At 44.0% G+C, this 18,974-nt stretch overlaps 1 protein-coding gene across 2 annotated transcripts in view; it reads left to right on the top strand.

The window, feature by feature from the left end:
* Positions 1–18,974, top strand: part of HLCS (holocarboxylase synthetase) — a 933,637-nt gene that overhangs the window by 273,536 nt on the left and 641,127 nt on the right. For both annotated transcript variants that reach the window (XM_086935401.1, XM_086935400.1), the window contains exon 5: positions 17,155–17,334. In XM_086935401.1, the coding sequence (XP_086791527.1) occupies positions 17,155–17,334 (180 nt within the window). The remainder of the gene's footprint in view (positions 1–17,154; positions 17,335–18,974) is intronic.

Here is an 18,974-nt window from a genome sequence, read left to right as displayed (position 1 = left end):
CGCCCTCAAGAACCCAATGTTTCCATATAAATCTCTTAAAGAAATGGTTGGGTCCCATTCCAGAGCCAATCCAGTTGGGGTTACCGACCAAAGGAGACACTTCTTCTTTAGATCAGTTGCCCATTAATGATGAACTATCCCCACAGATGAAAAAAGAACTGCAAAGCACATTGTATGACTTTGCTCCTATGTTCTCTGATCAGCCGGGTCTGACCACCCTTACTGAACATAGAATTTGAGACCGAAAAGGAGCACAGATCAAATTGAGACCATATAGAATACCTGCAGCCCGCAGACAAGACATAAGGCGCAAGGTACAAGACATGTTGAAATTAGGCGTGATAAGACCATCCGGAAGCAGCTGGTCATCTCCTATTGTAATGATTCCCAAGCCAGACGGATCCACAAGGTTCTGCATGGACTTTCGTGCTCTGAATGCTATCTCCTCCTGTGATGCCTACCCAATACCCAGGGTGGATGAATTGATTGAAAAAATCAGAGAAGCTAAATTTATAACTACGCTAGACCTGACTAAAGGATACTGGCAAGTGCCTCTCCGGGAAGAAGACAAGCATAAGACAGCCTTCACAGCGGAGGATGGACTCTTTGAGTTCAATGTTCTGCCGTTTGGGCTCCATGGAGCCCCGGCACCCTTCCAGAGGTTGATGAACGAGGTCCTAAAATGTAATACAGAATATAGTCCCATATATCTGGATGATATTGTAATATCCAGTGCCTCATGGCACGAACACCTGACCCATGTGAAAAACATCTTGTCCGCCTTACAATCAGCAGGGTTGCATGTCAATGCTGAGAAGTCAAAAGCAGCATTTTCTAGAGTAAAGTATTTGGGATACACGCTAGGGGACGGAGTTATAGCACCTCAAGAAGAAAAAGTCAAAGCCATAGTCAATACACCTTTTCCCAGTTCAAAAAAAGAGCTGAGAGCTTTTTGGGGGTTTATCGGCTATTACAGATTCCTGCCGAATTTTGCACACATGGCTTCACCCCTAACAGATCTTCTAAAAAGGACCACTAGTAAAAAGGAAATACAAAATCCTTCAGAGACTGCCAGGCAGGTGTTCAACCTCCTAAAAAAAGCCATTACTACAAGTCCCTTGCTGATATCCCCAAACTTTGAAGAAACCTTTTTTCTAACTACTGATGCCTCCGATACCGGTTTAGGAGCAGTACTCTCCCAAATAGGTTCTGATGGGTTAGAACATCCACTACTATACATCAGTAGGAAGTTGTACCCACGTGAGACAAAGTATCCAACTGTAGAAAAGGAGTGTTTGGCGATACGATGGGCCGAGGATACGTTAAAATATTACCTAGAGGGAAAACCCTTTGTTTTGTATAGAGATCATGCTCCACTACAGTGGATGTACAAGAATAAGTCCCAGAACCCTAGGGTGCTTAGGTGGTTTCTATTTCTACAACCATATGCCATGATAATCAAGCATAGAAAAGGGTTAGATAGTAATGCAGACTTCCTGTCCCGCTCCCCTCTTCTCCCCGAACGGGAGAATCCAAGGGGGGGGGGGGTTATGTAACCGGGAGCAGCCGGTGACCGACTGTAAGGCTCCAACGACGGATTGGTGGGTTGTTGATTCCTCGACTCTTCCCTCTTTTCGATCCAATCAGACGGACTGGTGTACCGAGCAAGAACCACTATGGTGTCCTCAGGCTGAAGAGGAGGAGGAATACCACTTTAAGGGGGCGTATGCTTCGAGTGCGGAACCGCCCAGGAGTGACGTAGGAGTCGGTCCATTGGTGAAAAGGCCGGAAGCACCGAGGTCGGCGTGTGACATCACCGACGGAGAGGAGAGTGGCGTTGGTGTTCGGGTGGAAGACGACGGCGAAGTGGATAGAAGAACCGGAGGATCCGAAGAAGACTAGAAGCCTGGAGGCCACCGTTCCAGCGACTCGCCCAGCCACACTCACGGAGGAGTGTGGCTTTACCAGGTACGACCAAGGGTGTCAAGCTGGGTCGGGAGGAAGGGAGGTTCGGAGAAGAAGTAGCATAGTGGTGTTCCCTGTGTGTCTACGCTCCTTATTCCTAATTACCCCTCCCTTACTTCCACAAACGCGGCACTAGAGCACTGAAGATTAGAAAGAGCACTGGTGTTACCCCACTCACTTCCCAGGACCCTTGGTTATACCGTAATCAGTCAGGTGACTGACGTATCCCTTCTCTTTCATTTCCTTTTGGGCTGTTCCTACGAGGAGGAGAAAAAGGCTACCACCCAGAGAAAGGCTATACGGTGGACTAAAAGAAGAGTAGAATTGAGATAGAAGAGGAACGCCCTTTTGGTTCTTTCCCAGCAAACACAGATCCGGCTGCTCCTTCACGTGAAAGACATTCGGCTAAGAAAAAGAAGTCCTTTGTTAAAATAAAACCTTATATACCCAGGTCTGGTCTCCAGTCCATTTCTCCCACTCTGCTTCAAATATTTTTTATTAATATTATGTTTATATATATATATATATATGTTATAAAAATGTAATTGTATGTTTATTTATTTTTAACTTAAATTAATTATTTATTAGTTTTAAGGTTATTTAAGTATTTTAAGAATGTTTAAGTTAATTATATTTATTATTTAATTACTTTTACATTACTTTTAAGATATTTTAAAGATTCGATATTTTGACTAACTATATTTTTTACATCGATATTTTTGATTCGATATTTTTGTACTTACCTGTTTGGAGATAGGAAGTCGATATTTTGGTATTCTATATTTTTTAATCGATATTTTTCTACATCGATATTTATGACATCGATATTATGTCCGTGATGCGATGGCGTGCACGCGCATACTCACATGAACTGCACGGGGATCCGCAAGTTTGGTAGAGTTTTGAACTGCCTACTATACTCTCGCCTATCTATCCCTGCGGGATAGAATAGTCGAGACCTAAAAAGTGCTACAGCTTATTCGGACAGAATTCAAACTGAAGTTATGCATGAAACAGTACAGTTGTGACGAAATATAAAATCATATCATAATTCAAAGTCAAAATTTGTGCTTGTGCAAGTAGACGGAGTTTTGAACTTCCCGGCTTGAGGTCATCATCAGGACATAGATAACACAACATTGAGCAATAGCTGCCTGAAGTAATCATGGGGACGTTGCCGTGTTCGGCCAGAGATTGTAGATCCAGATGTCCATGCGCCAGTCATCGGTTCACGTCCACTAGAGTACGGATATCCCTTGTGGGATAGTGTCACGGAAATACAACCCACATATTGGGCAGTTTGGAGAACCCCTGGGGGAGGTGGGGGCTTGATGGGAAAGTCTAAGGTGAGGGTCCTAATAAGGTACCCTGGGGGGAACGAACGAATCCGGATGGATGTCAATGTACTCCCACTACAGCTGGCTGGAAGATGTCTCATCGCTACGGATGGGGGGGGGGGGCTAATTCATTTAAATTGTCAGATTGAAATGAATCTACCCTGAGGCACCACTACTCAGTCTACTAGCACGCTGTGAATGATTTGAGAATGGGCATGCCCCCCAGGGGGTTATCCAAACTGCCCAATATTGAGGTTGTATTTCCATGACACTTTGCATTGGTGGTCGTCATTGGGGGTAGAGCTTTGGCACGAACAAGCCGGTTTGTGGTTGTGAAGAGCCCAAGATTCAAGATTTTCACCTTTTTCTTCAGGAGGTGCTTGCACTGATGTCAGTCCAGGGTCCAGGACTTGGGGACATCTCTTGGCATCAGGACTCACTCCGGCAGAGGTCAGCAGCAGGGCACAGAAAGGTCCAGTTGGTGCTGGTCAACTGTGCAGTTTCAGGTGGACCTCTGGAAGCTTGTTGTATCCCTGTTGCTCACACAGGAGGTCAGCCAACTGACTATTGGAGTCATTCTGGGTAGCTTGGGATCAAGGCATGCAGTTCCAATTTTTCTTTCTTCAGACAGCAAAGCTGTCCTTCAAGCAGCAGGGCAGTCCTTCTTCTGAATCGTCCACAGGTCCAGGAGGGATTTGAAGAGCGGTTCTCAATGTCTTGTTTTTTATACCTGGTGCAAGCCTTTATGTTGTGGAATTCCCTTACTGCCCCAAAACTCGTTCTATTCAGTTTTGGTCAGTTCTTCCCCTTTCCCCGGGTTTGGCTCCAAACCGCCTAGGGTGACGAAAGCATGGCAAAGCCTGGTGTAGAGTTCCTTTGTAGGCTTTGCATTGGATTTGAAATGTAATTAGGACAGTGTACTGCTCCTCTCTTGCCATACTATCAGGAAGACCTCCCTTCACACCTAGGCATCTTTTTATCTCACTGTCTGGAAGCAATACGTAAACCACAACAGCAGAGCCATTGACTGTTATGTGACCCAGGACATTGGCAGGTGCCCAGACGTGTCCCTGGCTCACTGGATTCAAGCTAGCCTGGCTTATGAGGGGTGATTCCCCGCAACCTTTCCTAGAATGCTTGTTCCCATGAGGCACAGGGTTAAGACTGATTTGCATATGGCTGGGTCTAACCTGGGGTGGCATGGTGAGCAAAAGAACGATTAAACCCATTGACTGGGGGTGAATGTTTGATTTGCTCTGCATTCCGTCCATCATCTGTGTGTCTTTTGCTTTCTCACCCTAAGTGCACTGGGTATGCCCAGACGTGGGTCACAAGCCCACTGTGTCACTGGATTCAAGCTAGCCTTGCTGATGAGGAGTGATGCCCCGAAATCCATCCCAGGATGCTTGTTTCCGGTCCAGGGAGGACCTGGCTTGGCAGATCTGGCTGGACTGTTCCCATGAGGTACAGGTTCAAGACTGATTTGCATATAGCTGGGTCTAACCTGGAGTGGCATGGTGAGCAAAAGAACGATGGATTGAACCCATGTCTATTGACTGGGGGTGAATGTTTGATTTGCTTTGCATTCTGTCCATCACCTGTGTATCTTTAACTTTCTAAAAGAAGCATCAACATTTTAACAAAAAATTTGACTTCTTCATTAAAGAGAAATTTGAATGACAATGTGTTTGGGTGTAAACAACATATCTGTCTGCTCCCAATCTGAAGTTAGCACTTATTAATTGTAATAAGGTAACCCAGCATTAGTCTATGGCAGAAATAAGACTTATAACAGTGACAAATGTCTTTAGGAGTTTTTCACTGTCAGGAAATATAAAACTTAATCACACATGCCCTACTTTTTACCCTGCCTTCAGGTAGTTAGGGCCCACTTTAGGGGTGTCTTCTGAGTAGTAAAAAGGACATTTTATGCTTGACAAAATGTTTATTTTACCAGGTCGAAATGGAAGTTTAAAACTGCACCACAGGCTGCTTGGGCTGGACTGTTGCCATGAGAAGCAGGGTCCAGACTGACTTGCATATTGCTCGGTCCAAACTGAGGTGCATAGTAAGCAAACAAACAATTGGTTGGAGTGCTACCCCAAGTGATTGCCAGTGGTTAGACTTATTGCAAGCATCCTCCCATCACCTTTTGTGTGTTTCATGCACCGCCCTAAGTGGCGTAGGTATGTCGAGACATGGGTCTCATGCTCACTGTGTGACTAGAACCAATCTATATCCTGCTGATGAGCCCTTTACAAGGGTGAAACCGGTCCTGGGTTGCTTGTGTTCCAGTTCATAGAGGATCTGGCTTTGCAGTTAGGGCTGGGCGGTTCTCATGAGGAGCAGGGTCAACACTGATTTACATATGGCTAGGTCCAAACTTAGGTGGAATGATGAGCAAAAGAAGACTGGGTGGAGTGCTAGCCAGTGGTTAGACTTATTGCATACAGCCTACATAGGAAGCTGGCTCTGTGCACACAATATCTTTCTTTGGTAGAGTATATACAGATTCCAGTGGATCTCCAGAGGTATAGCAGAGGCTAAATTAGATAGTCACTAACAGCTCTAATTGTAGTAGTGTGGTCGAGCTGTTGGGCATATCAGAGAGTTGGGGATCCCAGGTCAGGATCGCTAGGGAGACTTCCTAGTGGTGTACGGACACTCCAGCCGTGGGCGTCATGCGCAAAGTGGTGCAGAACCGCAGATCTGGCTGGGTCTGTGTTGGAGTCTTTTGTTGTGCAAATCTGGCGTTCACCGGAGTCTTTTTGGTGAAGGCAGGGCATGTCCTCCGGGTTCTGGAAAACTGCTGGCTACTGAACACACCGGGATTTCACTGGTTGTAGGCTGAAGTCTGGACAGGCCGGTAGGGCTGGGGCCAAAGCAGTTGTTGTCCTCTTCTTCCTGAGTTAGCACAGCTCTTCGGTCCTCCTTCTTTCTTCTCGAATCTGAGAAGGCAAGGTTTAGGGTCGCTCATAAATACTGAATTTAGGGGTGTTACAGGGGTGTGCAGGTTGGGTCCAATTGGTCTCTTGCTTGGGGTGAAACCACCCCCTATTATGCCACATTCCATTGGGAGGGGGGCATGAACTACTCTCTGATTGGCCGTGTCCCCTCATCTTCAAAATGAAAGAGAGTGAGATGTGTGCTTCACCTTGCTTCCCCAACCTGAGGTGTTTGGTTAGCAAAGGTGGGCACACCTCTCTTCCTAACTTGGTTTTCCAGCCGATTCTCCTGCCTAAAGTGGGGGTCAGAACCTTTGGGAGCCAATTGCTGGGGGCAGCAAAAGGCAGGGTTAGCTAACAAAGGCGGCAGGCCTTTAAAGCTTCCCCTTCGTGGACCCAGCCCATCCTGAAGATGAGGCATGACGCCTCTGCTCAAGATGGGCTTTGTTTCTGGACCCAGAAAGCGGAGGCCCTCTACCCAGGGGTCCAAAAACCTGTGCCGTGGTGGCAAATGGAGGGTAGCCATTCAGGAACCACACCATGGCTGGTCATTTTGTAGGGGGCGTATCTAAGATGCCATTTTACATTAAAACCTACAGTGGCATTAGTGTGGGTTTAACTTGCTGAGAAGATTGCTACCAAACTTCCCAGGTTTCAGTAAAGCCATTATGGAGCTGTGGAATTCGTATTGACCAGTTTCCAGACCATATACTCTTTATGGCTTTACTGCACTTACAATGTCTAAGAATGGACTTAGACACTGTAGGGGTACAATGCTTAGGCAACCGTACCCTAACCCGTGGTCTAATGTCCTCTGCTAGACTCTTCACTTTTCTCTGCACCAAAACAAGCAGGATGCAATGGCAGTGTTTGGGTGTTCAGCTGCAGAGTCTCGAAGGGTGGCACAATTGGTGCTACACCCCTTAGATGTCTTCCCTGGTCACAGTGCCCTTGGTACCCCTTGTATAAGGGACTTTACCTGTGGCCAGAGATGTGCCAATTGTGGATACAGAGGTCCCGTTTTGGGATTTGGGAAAGAACATCATGGGTACACCAGTCTGTCTGTCTAGGGGTTAAGGATAAGAGGTCTGCATGCTGTTGCAAGACCTACCTATAATCAGCGTGCTGTTGTGCATGGAGGGTGCCTGAATAGACAACTCCATCCACTGACCCTTCTTGGGGACTGTAAGAGAGGAGGTCAGGGATAGGTTAACTCTGTCTCCTGAGCCTCATCAGTAACCATCAACATGGTTACGTCAACCCTGTCACAGAAAAGTTTCAGGCGGTTCACATGCATCACCCATTTGCGGTATCTGCTTGTGACCAGGTCTACCACGTAGGTGACCTCACTCTTCTTTTCTAGGATAGGAAGAGGGCCACTCTATTAGTCCAGGAGAGCCCTTGGGGCCACAGGCTCCATAACCCACACCTTCTGCTCGGGTTGGAACTCCACCAATGCAGCCTTCTGGTCATACCAGAGCTTCTGGAGCTCCTGGCTGGCCTCAAGATTTTTGATTTCTTCTGCATGTACTCTGCCATCCTAATATAAAGGCCTAGCACATAGTCCACCACCACATCTTTTGGTACATGATCGAGTTTCTCTCTCTTTCCCACACAAGAGAGATAGGTCCCCTTACAGGGTGGCCAAACAGAAGTTCAAAGGGGTAAAACCCCATTTCCTTCTGAGGCACCTCTCTGTATTAAAAAAAGCAGGCAGGGTAATAGGACATCCCATCTCCTTTTGATTTTTTCAGGGAGACCAATTATCATTCCTTTCAATGTCTCATTGAAGCTTTCAACAAGGTCATTGGTTTGTGGGTGATAAGGTGTTGTGAACTTATAGATCACTCCACACTCCTCCCACATGTGTTTCAAGTATGCAGACTTGAAGTTGGAATCGTTTCATCTACCGGCTCCAGGGTCAGGCATGAGACGTTTTCAAAGGTTAAATTAATGAATCACACTGATATTGAATTCCAAGGTATGCAGGTCCTTAATGGAAGAAACAACGAAGATCGCACTCCGGAAAAAAACGTATTATGGTTCAAGGGCGAACTCAACGTTAGATTTCACACTTATAACCCTTCCTTTGTTACCAACATTAGCTCGGTCCTACATAGAGTTTACCCCCTTGAGTGATCATTCGACACACTATGTCATCTTTAACCTAAACACACTAAGATACCAACTTACTAACGCCCCAGAGGGTGAAATTACCTCAATCAATTTAAAACATCTGAAATGGACAAATACAAACAAAGTAAACTTGTTTTTAACAATAAAGAGTCTCTTGGCCGAACAAACAACAGAACCCATTAATAGAATACAATTTTGGTCGCAATTCTTAAACAAATTAGCAGAAACAATAGAAGTCTCAGAAATTAGGGTCAAAAGATATGAACAGACAGAAAATCTACCAAAAGATCTGCAAATGCTAAGGAAAGAACTAAGAAAAGCTCAAAGGAAACTGCAACAAGATAAATCCAAGGGATTAAGCTGGAAAACATTTCAACAAATGAGAATACAATTAAAAAAAAGAATATGGGAATTTCAAAAAGTGAAAGCCGAGAGTTTCTGGTCTAAAGTAATCTACAATGTAAGACATTCGAATCTCAACACATTTTGGCAGAAAATTAACAACCTTTTGAGACCTCGAAATATCTTGACATCGCACATACAAGAGCAAGAATGGGTTAACTTCCTCAGGGATAAATTTAAAGAAGAACAACTCCATGGCATAGACAATTTCCAATTACCATCTGTAAAGCGGAATGAATTGAAATCACAGACCAATCAATCAATGTACACAACAGAAGAAATAACAAACATAATAAAGAAAGGCAGAAGTGAAGGCGCTCCTGGCCCGAACGGCATTCCCCAGGCTACTTTTAAATAGGACTCGCAGTACTGGAGTTCGATCCTAGGGAATCTCTATATTGACGTAGAACTTAACAATCAAATCCCAGAAAGTTGGCAGGGATCGATCATTACCCCTGTCTACAAAGGAGGTGACAGATCGAGTCCAAAAAATTATAGGCTAATCGCCTTACAGGATGTTTAAGCCAAATATTTTGCCTCACTACTCCTTAAAGACCTAGCTCATTGGTCTAGAGAATGTAACCTAATACCAAAAAATCAAACCGGATTTAGGAAGGGCATCGGAACTATCACAAATATTCTGTTAATTTCAATGATTGCTGGAAGACGCAAAAGCAGAAAACAGGATCTTCACCTGTGTTACATCGCCCTAAAAGCTGCTTTTGACAGTGTAGGCGGGAAACTTGTGTGGTCTAAATTAAAATACCGGACAGAATATTGAAGGGTCTACTACTGTTTTATACAGATACCTGGGTACGCGTGAAGCTTGGAAATGGAGCTAGAATATCCAGAAAAGTGTATACCAACACGGGATTGAAGCAGGGGTGCGTACTGGCTCAGCACCTATTTAATTTATTCATCTCAGACATTTCAAACAAGCTAGATGAAATTAACTCACACTCGCCGAAGCTGGGAAAACTACAATTGCCGCATCTCACTTACGCAGACGATATCGGTCTCTTAAGCTTGAGTAAGGTAGGCTAGACAAGACAACTAAACGAACTGTCTAATTCTTGTTGGCAAATAATTTAGAACTAAATCTTTCAAAAACCAAATCTGTGCTGATTACAAATCGAACAGCATCGATTCACAATATTAGATTAAAGAGCAATCTACTGGAGAACGCATCGTGCTACAAATATTTGGGAATTTACATCCAAGATAAATTATCATTTCAAGATCAGAAAAAGTACATGATGCAGCGAGCAGGGGTACTAACATTCGCCCTTAAAATACTTGCAAAGAAACTGGAGGGACCATCTTTGAAACCATTATTAATGACAATGTTAGCGAAAGCACTGCCATCACTATCATGCCAGTGCTGCAATGCACGGTATGGATTCAGAAATCCTAAACAAACGAATGAACCACATTTATGAAAAGGTTCTTCAGCTCCCGAAGACTGCCTCACCAGCACAGATGCACCTGGATTTCGGGGTATTGAACGAAACACTGGGCAGACTTTACAAATACATAAAAGTATGGTACCAAATAAAACAAAACGTAGAGGAAAATAGTCTCAACAAATCTTTATGGCAGGAAATAGAACAGGATAAACACTTGCAAGCCTACAAATTTTTGGTACATGCATTAAAGGTTACCTGCACGAGTGAGTTGTGGAATAAACAAATGCCCTACCAAACATTCACATTAACACTAAATAAGATGAAGACATTTTTTCTACAAGAAATCACTCATGGTCAGTGATCAACACTTATAAAATACTGAAACCAGCGGCCTATTTGAACTCCACTTTCTCTATTAATGTAGAAAAAAAATTAATAGCATTAATGTTTGGACAGTTCCCCACTCATGCCGATGCCCCTCATTGGATATATAGGGAAAATGAAAATTGCCGGTATTGTGGCTATAAAAAGGAGGATTTCATTCATCTGGGATACCACTGTAAGATACTGCAACCAGCACAAACCACAAAATTACGGCAAGCATTCCTGGACAGAGGCATAAAGTCGTGCAGAGCAGCTATCATAAGAGGAATGGATTCCACTGACCCCCAAATGAACTGTAAATTGAGTAAATGTTTACGTACTCATGAACAAGAACTGAAAGCTAAATTCAGGCTGACTTTTGATGTTTTGGAGGGTTATTTAAAAGGGTAGTATGCAGTGTATGACACGGTTAAGTGCATGATTTGACCCAATTTTAAAGATTTTGTTTAGGATATGCAACCACTGCTCACTTCCCAATTAATTTACAAGACATAAAACATATAACAAAGACTTGGATGAGAAGTGGCATTAATTAACTCTACATAGCACTGTTTGACCTGGCCCTCAGAACAGTCACCCCAGATTTTTGCCTTCACCTGCCTTCACTTTGCTGAGCCCGTTTTTGTTGGCTTTAAGCACTCCGCACTTTTTCCCCTGCTACCCAACCGTGTCATACACTGCATACTACCCTTTTAAATAACCCTCCAAAACATCAAAAGTCAGCCTGAATTTCTGTTGTTGTCCCTTACCGTGCTATGCTACAACCCTCCAACCTATCAAAAGTCAACTATGCTTTCTGTGGTTGGTGCTTTCAGTGAAGTAAGGTAATTTTTGCACGTGTAATAACGTGTCCGTTCCTTTCTGGTGAAACGCAGACTTGCATCTTTAATATTTCGTTTTTAAATATCCATGGCCAATGAGTCGTCTTTTAAGGTGGCACTACTGGAGTAATTTTTTGGTCAGAAGTTAACCATGACCTTTGATTTTATTATTCGGTTTGGTGTTAGCCATGGCTTTTTTAATTTTTAGTAAAATGACCTGTATAATATCTTTGTAGAAGCTTTAGCGAGCCCTTTTCACCTACTTTTCTCTTATTGTGCCATTCTCATCGTCTTCCCTCCACTGCAGTTTGCAGCAGGGGGCTAGGTCAGCCCACTTCACCCATCAGCTAGTTTCACAGTGACTGACAGCAGTCTGTCTTTTACAAGGCGCACGCACATGCAAAGTAGTGCCCTTCAGTGCCAACGACTACTACAGCAACGTTTGCTTTTTAAGACAAAAAATAGTTTGTTTATACCAATGTTTTTCTCTAATTCTGGCGCAGGACCTGCAGCTTCCGCAACAATGTTTTGTATGGACAAACAGTCAAGCATTGGTAAAGCCAAAAAGGCTGGCAGCCTTTGCTAGACGGATTGGTTTTGGCAGTGTTAGTTCCTATGTAAACCTCCCATTCTGCTCTCAGGCGGGCATCTGCTTTGCCTAGCAGAGGTTAGGCACTCTTGCTGTCTGGGTCTGTGGCGGTCCAGCAGGGAGCAACCCTACACCGTTTAAATTGACCCTTTCACTGTAATAAAATTCAATACTGCAGTGACTAACCCGGCAACAGCCAAGCACGGCTGGTTGGGAGAGCGGATTAAATGGATTAAAATATTGGACATTTAGTAACTGCTAGTCCGGGCATGAAAGGTGGTTTTGTTTCCCATGCAGGGCAGAAGGCTGGCTGTGAGATTACTCTCTAATTCATGTGCTGCTCTAGGTTTGTTAGTGGTGTTAACCTGTCTACTCCTCTGAAGTACGATATGTGTGTGGTAACATTTCAACAGACTAGGAAGTCTGAGCTGGGTGAATGAGCTGAGAATTTACATGAACAGTATTAAGAGAGCGGCAGGTCAGTTTGTATTTTTGTACTTGTATTACATATTGTGTATTATATGAGTAAGGCAAGGTTTTAGATACTGTTGGTTGATCCAATGGTCCCATAGCTTCTGCCACTTTTCTCTCATGGCACGGAAGCCTTTATAAATGCAGTTCTTTGGTTTGTACACAGCATTTAGATTTTTCATTTTGTTCTAAATAACTGTAGATATTGCTTGTTATGGTTTTGTTGTGAATCTGATAAGTGTTGGACGTGCTTGGTTAGGGAAGAGGAATCAAGATTGAGTGACAGAACTGTATGTAATATGTATGTGTACATGCTTGGGTTGCATGTAGTTGACTGTAAATAATCTAGGGGTGTGATTGGAACACCTTTTATGCATGCTGTATTTGTGAGGACTTGTGACTTGGGCACTGCAGCTATGCCTTGATACTTATGAATGTAACTGTGTCGTCCATGAAACTGGTCTTTGTATGTGTGAATTTGAAGAGAGAGTGTAGGGTCCACCTCTCCTTTAGGTAAGTATTCGTGTGCATGCAGGGAGCTTTATTACTGCAGTTAGAGCACGGGCGGCTGAGCACAAGGAAAACTAACTATGTGGTGCCATTGGTGGATGCCCAATTTGTCTTCAACAGGAAAGAAGGATGATGCAAGGAGTAATAAATATAGCAGATTTCAGGATATATTACAGGGAGTCGGTGTCCAAATGAGCGTATGTGCACTGGAGTGTATGAGAGTGAGACTTAGTCTCTGAAAAGAGAGATGCTGCACTTCTGGGTACTGCTCGAGGGGCGACCCTGCAGGTCTACTGCCTTGAATCCCTGGTGTAGGTTGCAGGGACCCAATATCAGGCTTTAGGTGAGAGGCAATGTTAGTTCCATAGCTGCACCCCTGAGGAAGGACCGCACCCGAGAAGAGGGTTGATTGCTAGGCAGTAGGTCTTAATCGGCACCATCAGTCTCTAGGACTCTTCTAATTTCCATTCTTTGGAGAGGGAGAATTGGCCCAGTCCATGATGGTTTGAAAAGAGTAGGGCAATATGTGAGCCATCGTGTTCAAGAAAGTGAAGTGCAGAGTGAAGGTTTGTCTACGCCAAGTGAATTGTTGTACCTTGTAGTATTTCTTTATTGGCATTTTAAAACCCATTACATTTTACAGTGCAGTACCAGCATTAAGGAGTCCCTTGACAACAAGAATACACATGACAAGAATATGCAGCGATTAAGTCAAATACCTGTTCAACAACAAGGCAATCCAGGATAATACACATAGGGCCAGATGTACAACTGTTTTTAGCAATTGCAAATGGGAAATAGGCTCGTTTGTAACCGCAAAATTGGTCTGCCCCATGTACAAACCCTATTTTGTGAGTCAGTAACCTATTACCGACTCGCAAAATAGGGTTTGCGACTCGCTATTAGGAATGGGAGGGCCAAGGGCATCCCTTCCGAATAGCGCCTCGGACTTCAATGTACAATTGTTTTGCGACCGTAACTGCAGTCGCAAAACACTTGCAGTTTACCACCTACTTTAAGTAGGTGGTAAGCCACATGCAAACAGGAAGGGGTTCCTAGGGGACCCCTTCCCCTTTGCGAATGGATGCGAAAATATTTTTTAAGAGCAGGCAGAGGTCCAACAGACCACTGCCTACTCTTAAAATATGAAACAGAAACGTTTTCTTTTTCTTTTTGAAATGCTTCCTGTTTTCCGTTAAGGAAAACGGGCTGCATTAAAAAAAAAAAAAAAAAAATTTAATTAAAATAAAATATTTGAAAAGCTGTCAGACAAAGTGGTCTGCTGACCCCAGCAGGCCACCATCCCTGGGAGTGCTAGCTATTCCCAATTAGGTCGCTGGCCCCAGCAGGCCACCATCCCTGGGAGTGCTAGCTATTCCCAATTAGGTCGCAAATTGCACCTGCCTCATGAATATTAATGAGGTGAACGAATTACGTTCCAACAAATACATTTACAACGCATGCCTTTACAACGCAGTTTTTATATCGCAACATCCTTTACAACGCATACATTTCATTCCATTACATCACATTATATCTTTACAACACATACTATTACATTGCATTTAAGCTAAGTGTTGGATAGTGTTCGGGTAAAAATAACTATTCTAACTCCAGGGAGTGCAGCAGTAGCGTAAGTGTTGGATTGTGTAGGGGTACTATGCATTGTAATGGTATGCGTTGTAATGATATGCTATGTAATGCCTGCGTTGTAGTGACATGCGATGTAGTGTCATGCGTTGTAGTGACATGTGTTGTAAAGGATGTTGCGATGTAATGTCTGCGTTGTAAATGTATTGCGATGTAATGGTTGCGTTGTAAAGGTTGTTTCCCAATGAAGCATGCAATTTGTGACCCCATTAGGAATCGCATACAGTGTTTGAGACACTGTTGTAATTACATTTTGCTAGTCAAAAAACTATGCAATTTGCAACTAACAAATTGTAAAGATCGTTCATCTGGCCCCTAGAGCACAATTAGTGAAGGAGGCATTCGAGAATATGCCAGCGAGCTGTTTACAGCCTTCCCCATCAAAAGACTTGTATATATTTCAAATTCTAACCAGTAAGGTCACAAGCTTATAACAAGGAAAACAAACTATTTTAGGAAATACCCAACCCTTACATCGAGCCCCCAATAGCATTCTTTCAGCATCTTGGTAGTCAATGAATTATAATTCTCAGCCATGGTCACAGTTCTGTCACGTGTAATCCATTAAATAAGTGGCTCACACTAGTTCATGTGTAGAGGTCAAACCCCAGCAGGGCCATTCTGCTCCCCCACCCTATTCCTCCCCCCTGGGCTCCAGTAATGTTTGTGTCATTGCAGCCCGACTAGCAGGGGGTTGGCCACCTTCACATCCCTTCACATTTTTCTCACATGTGCCTCTTCAGCCCCAGCCCACTCAATTATATCCTACTTCCAGGGCTCAACAGAATGAGATCTAGTACTCAGCCAACTGTTTGCTATACGCCGCTTGGCCACAAGCAGCCCCAATACCGTGTAGCGTCTATTAAGTCTCTTTCTTTGGGTTATCAGGGATCCGTCCCAGTATACACTGGAGAATCTGCCTGGGGATGTCGCAGCCAGCCGCCTATCCAGACTCAACGCCCTGTAGAGGTGTGTAATGAGCAGCCAGCCGCACGCCATAGACAATAAAGTCACCAATGTGTGCGATGGCTCTGGGGCGTGAGGAAAGATAAGCCATAACCAGTGCGCAGTGGCTGCAATTTTCGCATATTACAGGAATTGTTTCCCACCAAGACAGTCTCCATTACCTCCTGCATAGTGATAAAATATCGCTCCGGGGAGCAGTCCGATAGGAATATGCAACCTCTGTCCTGCCATTTATCGACTGCCATAAGGTCAGTAATTTGAGCAAAAGGATGCATTATCCAAATATCTAAGGCCGGGGCATATGGCGTAAGTGCTCGTTGTACCGCCTTATCCCAAAGTCTGCCCATGCACTGGCTCAAATGCAGGAAGGGATCTGTGAAGGTCTGTCCTCGCAACAGCAACTCGCCAAGCTGAAGGCCATCATGTGTGCCATCTAATAAGGATCTCTCCCAGGTACGGTCGCCATCAAGCCAATGGATGACATGCTGTAGACGGTTCACTAAGTATTATAGCTCCAGGTCTGGGAGGCCTTTGTCCTGTTCTTTCTTTAGTGTATTAGGGCCTACTCTGCATTGCTAACCTGCCCAGAGGAACTTCACCAGCAGAGAATCATGTTTCCAAAACACCTCTCGAGGAATCTCGTGCATAGCACCCTGCATAACATACAAACACCGGGGCAATTTCACCGTTTTTTCTTAGTACAATTTTATCCACCAGAAAGAGTGGAAGGGTGTTCCAGAATGTGAATGAGGGATGTAAATTCTGAAGTACTGTTCCCATGTGCAGATCAAATGTCTGCTGCTATCTATGTGCAATTTGTATCGCCAAATATTGAACGTTCTCCATCTTCCAGGGCTGGCCCGCCTCAGGGACCGGCTCGCAGGTAAGTCTTTGAGAAGTCCCAGCAGGAACAAAGTTGACTTAGTCCTATTAACCTGCAGCCCTGAGTTCCCAGAATTCCTGCATGATATCTGGTTGTCTAAAAAATAGTATGGCATAATCTGTGTACAGGGACACTATATGCCCCGTATTGCCAAGCTGTGCAGTGATTGTTATTAGTAGGATGGGCAATAGCGGATGTATGAAGACTCTGAATGTGTGTTTGCCATGAGCCAAATATAGCGTGATATCAGAGGTCGTTTTTTCAAATTTCCCTATGATCTAAATCCTAAATATTTGAATGTGCCTAACGGGGTTCTTTCATTCATGCCATTTTCGCTTCTACTTCATTCAGAGCTCTCCTTTCTTTGTCCTAGTTGACCTGTTGATTTGGTTCTACTTAATTTTTTGAATAGCCCTCTCCAGCCAGAGTAGTGAATTTCAGCAGACTTCCTAATCATGTCGGAGGAAAGAATGGTTTAGTGCCAAATCTGTATGTCTAAAACAGATTGAGTTTGGAAAGTGTAAAGTTTTGAACTTCAAGACTGTGGTTGCATTTGCTATTTGAAAAAAGTTATTTTTAGGATGTCTTGTGTTGGCGCTCCATTCATACATCACATACTATGTGCCGTGGCTTCTACATACCCGTTAATTAATTGGAAGGACTCACCGGAAACTGGCTTTCTCTTTCAGGTGCAGTTGGAAATCTCTCCCAGCTCCAAGGACGTGAAATCGGAAGACTTTAATTGTCTGAAGCTGGACAATGCCAAGAGATACGAAGTGCTCACTCAGATTCTCAAGAGCCTCGGCATGAGGTGCGAGTTGAGTAACCCACCAGCGTTGACACCTCTTTACCTGCTGACCACTACAGACGTGAGTATGCCCTTGAGATTGGCCGTCTTCTGCCCAAGTGAGTGGTTTAGCGGTGAGTGCACCAAGGGCAAGGGACCTGAGCAAAGTCCTTCTGTTTCCCGCCTCCCACTGGTGAAATATGGGCTGATCTTTTAGTGGAATGGAACACAACTGAGTAGCTGCGTGCTAATGAAAGGAATTACCAGGAGTTTAAGTTAAATGCAGTAAATGGTTATGCCAAGTGTTAGTTTGCTGATAAGATTGGAAAAGAATCGGGTTAGAGCCAAATGTAATATATGCTTTTTACCATTTATCTTTCTATTCTCAGATAGAAATACATCATATTCTTCCTTAACCAAACTTCCCCTATAAGGCTACGCCAGTGATGCATTGATATTTCGCTGGCTCACTTACTTCCAGCGTCGTACTTTACTGTTGGTACATATATTTTGCAAAGTAACAAATATCACTGAACGTCAGTTCTGTGTGCTTCTCAGGCACATAGAATTAGTATCTTACTTTGATTGTGTCTCTCTCAACACTGTTATGATTTAAGTATGTATTGAGTAAAACTATTCGCAGTTCTGTCAGTCGGAGGAGGAAGGGGTTGGCCAGAAGCTCTGTTTGGAGGGGGCTCAGACAATAAAGTTGGGGTCCACTGTTCTGGGAATATCAGAATTGTCTAATAAGGTTTAGTTATGGCAACAAACTAGTTGCTAGATTTGGCCAACTTAATCCATTGTGCATCAGAATTGACTAAGGATTGTTACCAGTGTAGTATATTTTTTGTTGTTGTTGTGGTAACCAATTTTATTGATTTCAAGAGCATACATAAAATAGCACTGAACACAACCATTGTCGTCGCCAACCCATGTCTCACCCCACCTCCACTTTCAAATAGAAATACATTTGAGCAGCCTACCTATAACCCCTAGTAGACCCTCTTTTGGCAACACGGTGAATGTGTACCACAGGACTTCCGGAGAGGAAGACCTTAATGCGTTGCCAGTAAGTAGTGATTAGCGGGCCCAGTCATATCATGTGAAATAAGTCTGCATCTGGACTCCGAGAGTGGAAGCAGGTGGGGGACTGTACCTTTCCCTTGTGTTATAATTTAAAGGGGGTGATATAGGTACGGTGAAGTTAGTTCAGTTGAATCGGTCTTTAGTGGGAGGATGAAGCGATCTCACTGGAAGCCATACTGGCCAGTTGCCAGTATGTGTCATCCATGACACCAATCCCTGCTTCCCACTTTCTCCTCAAGGGAGTGAAGACGCTGGAAGCGTTATTAATCATGGTGCAGTAGATGCTTGATTCCCCACTCTTCCATCAGTAACTCAGCTCCTAATGGTTTATGTTCCGGGAGTGGGACTAGGTCGTCCTTGTACATGGCAAGAGCATGTCTGACTTGCAGGTATGTATGAAATTGGGTCTTGGAGACTTTGAATTTAGGCATGGTGTGGAGCCTAGAATTGTCCTACGTCAACTCACTTTAAAGCTTTGTGAAAAGCGCTTATTTCCTGTGCTACATAAAATAAGACATTTCAATCTTCGGTAGTCTTACCTACTTTCAGAGTTGAATTGCAGTTAATGTTAACAGCCGTGATGTCCAGTGACATTAGGCATGAAGGTGCCTCGATAGGTTCATGATCTGTCTTGTC

The sequence above is a fragment of the Lissotriton vulgaris genome, chromosome 8 (genome assembly GCF_964263255.1).
Source record: "Lissotriton vulgaris chromosome 8, aLisVul1.2, whole genome shotgun sequence".
In the NCBI taxonomy this organism is placed as follows: Eukaryota; Metazoa; Chordata; class Amphibia; order Caudata; family Salamandridae; genus Lissotriton; species Lissotriton vulgaris.
This window is presented reverse-complemented; position numbering and strand designations above follow the sequence as displayed.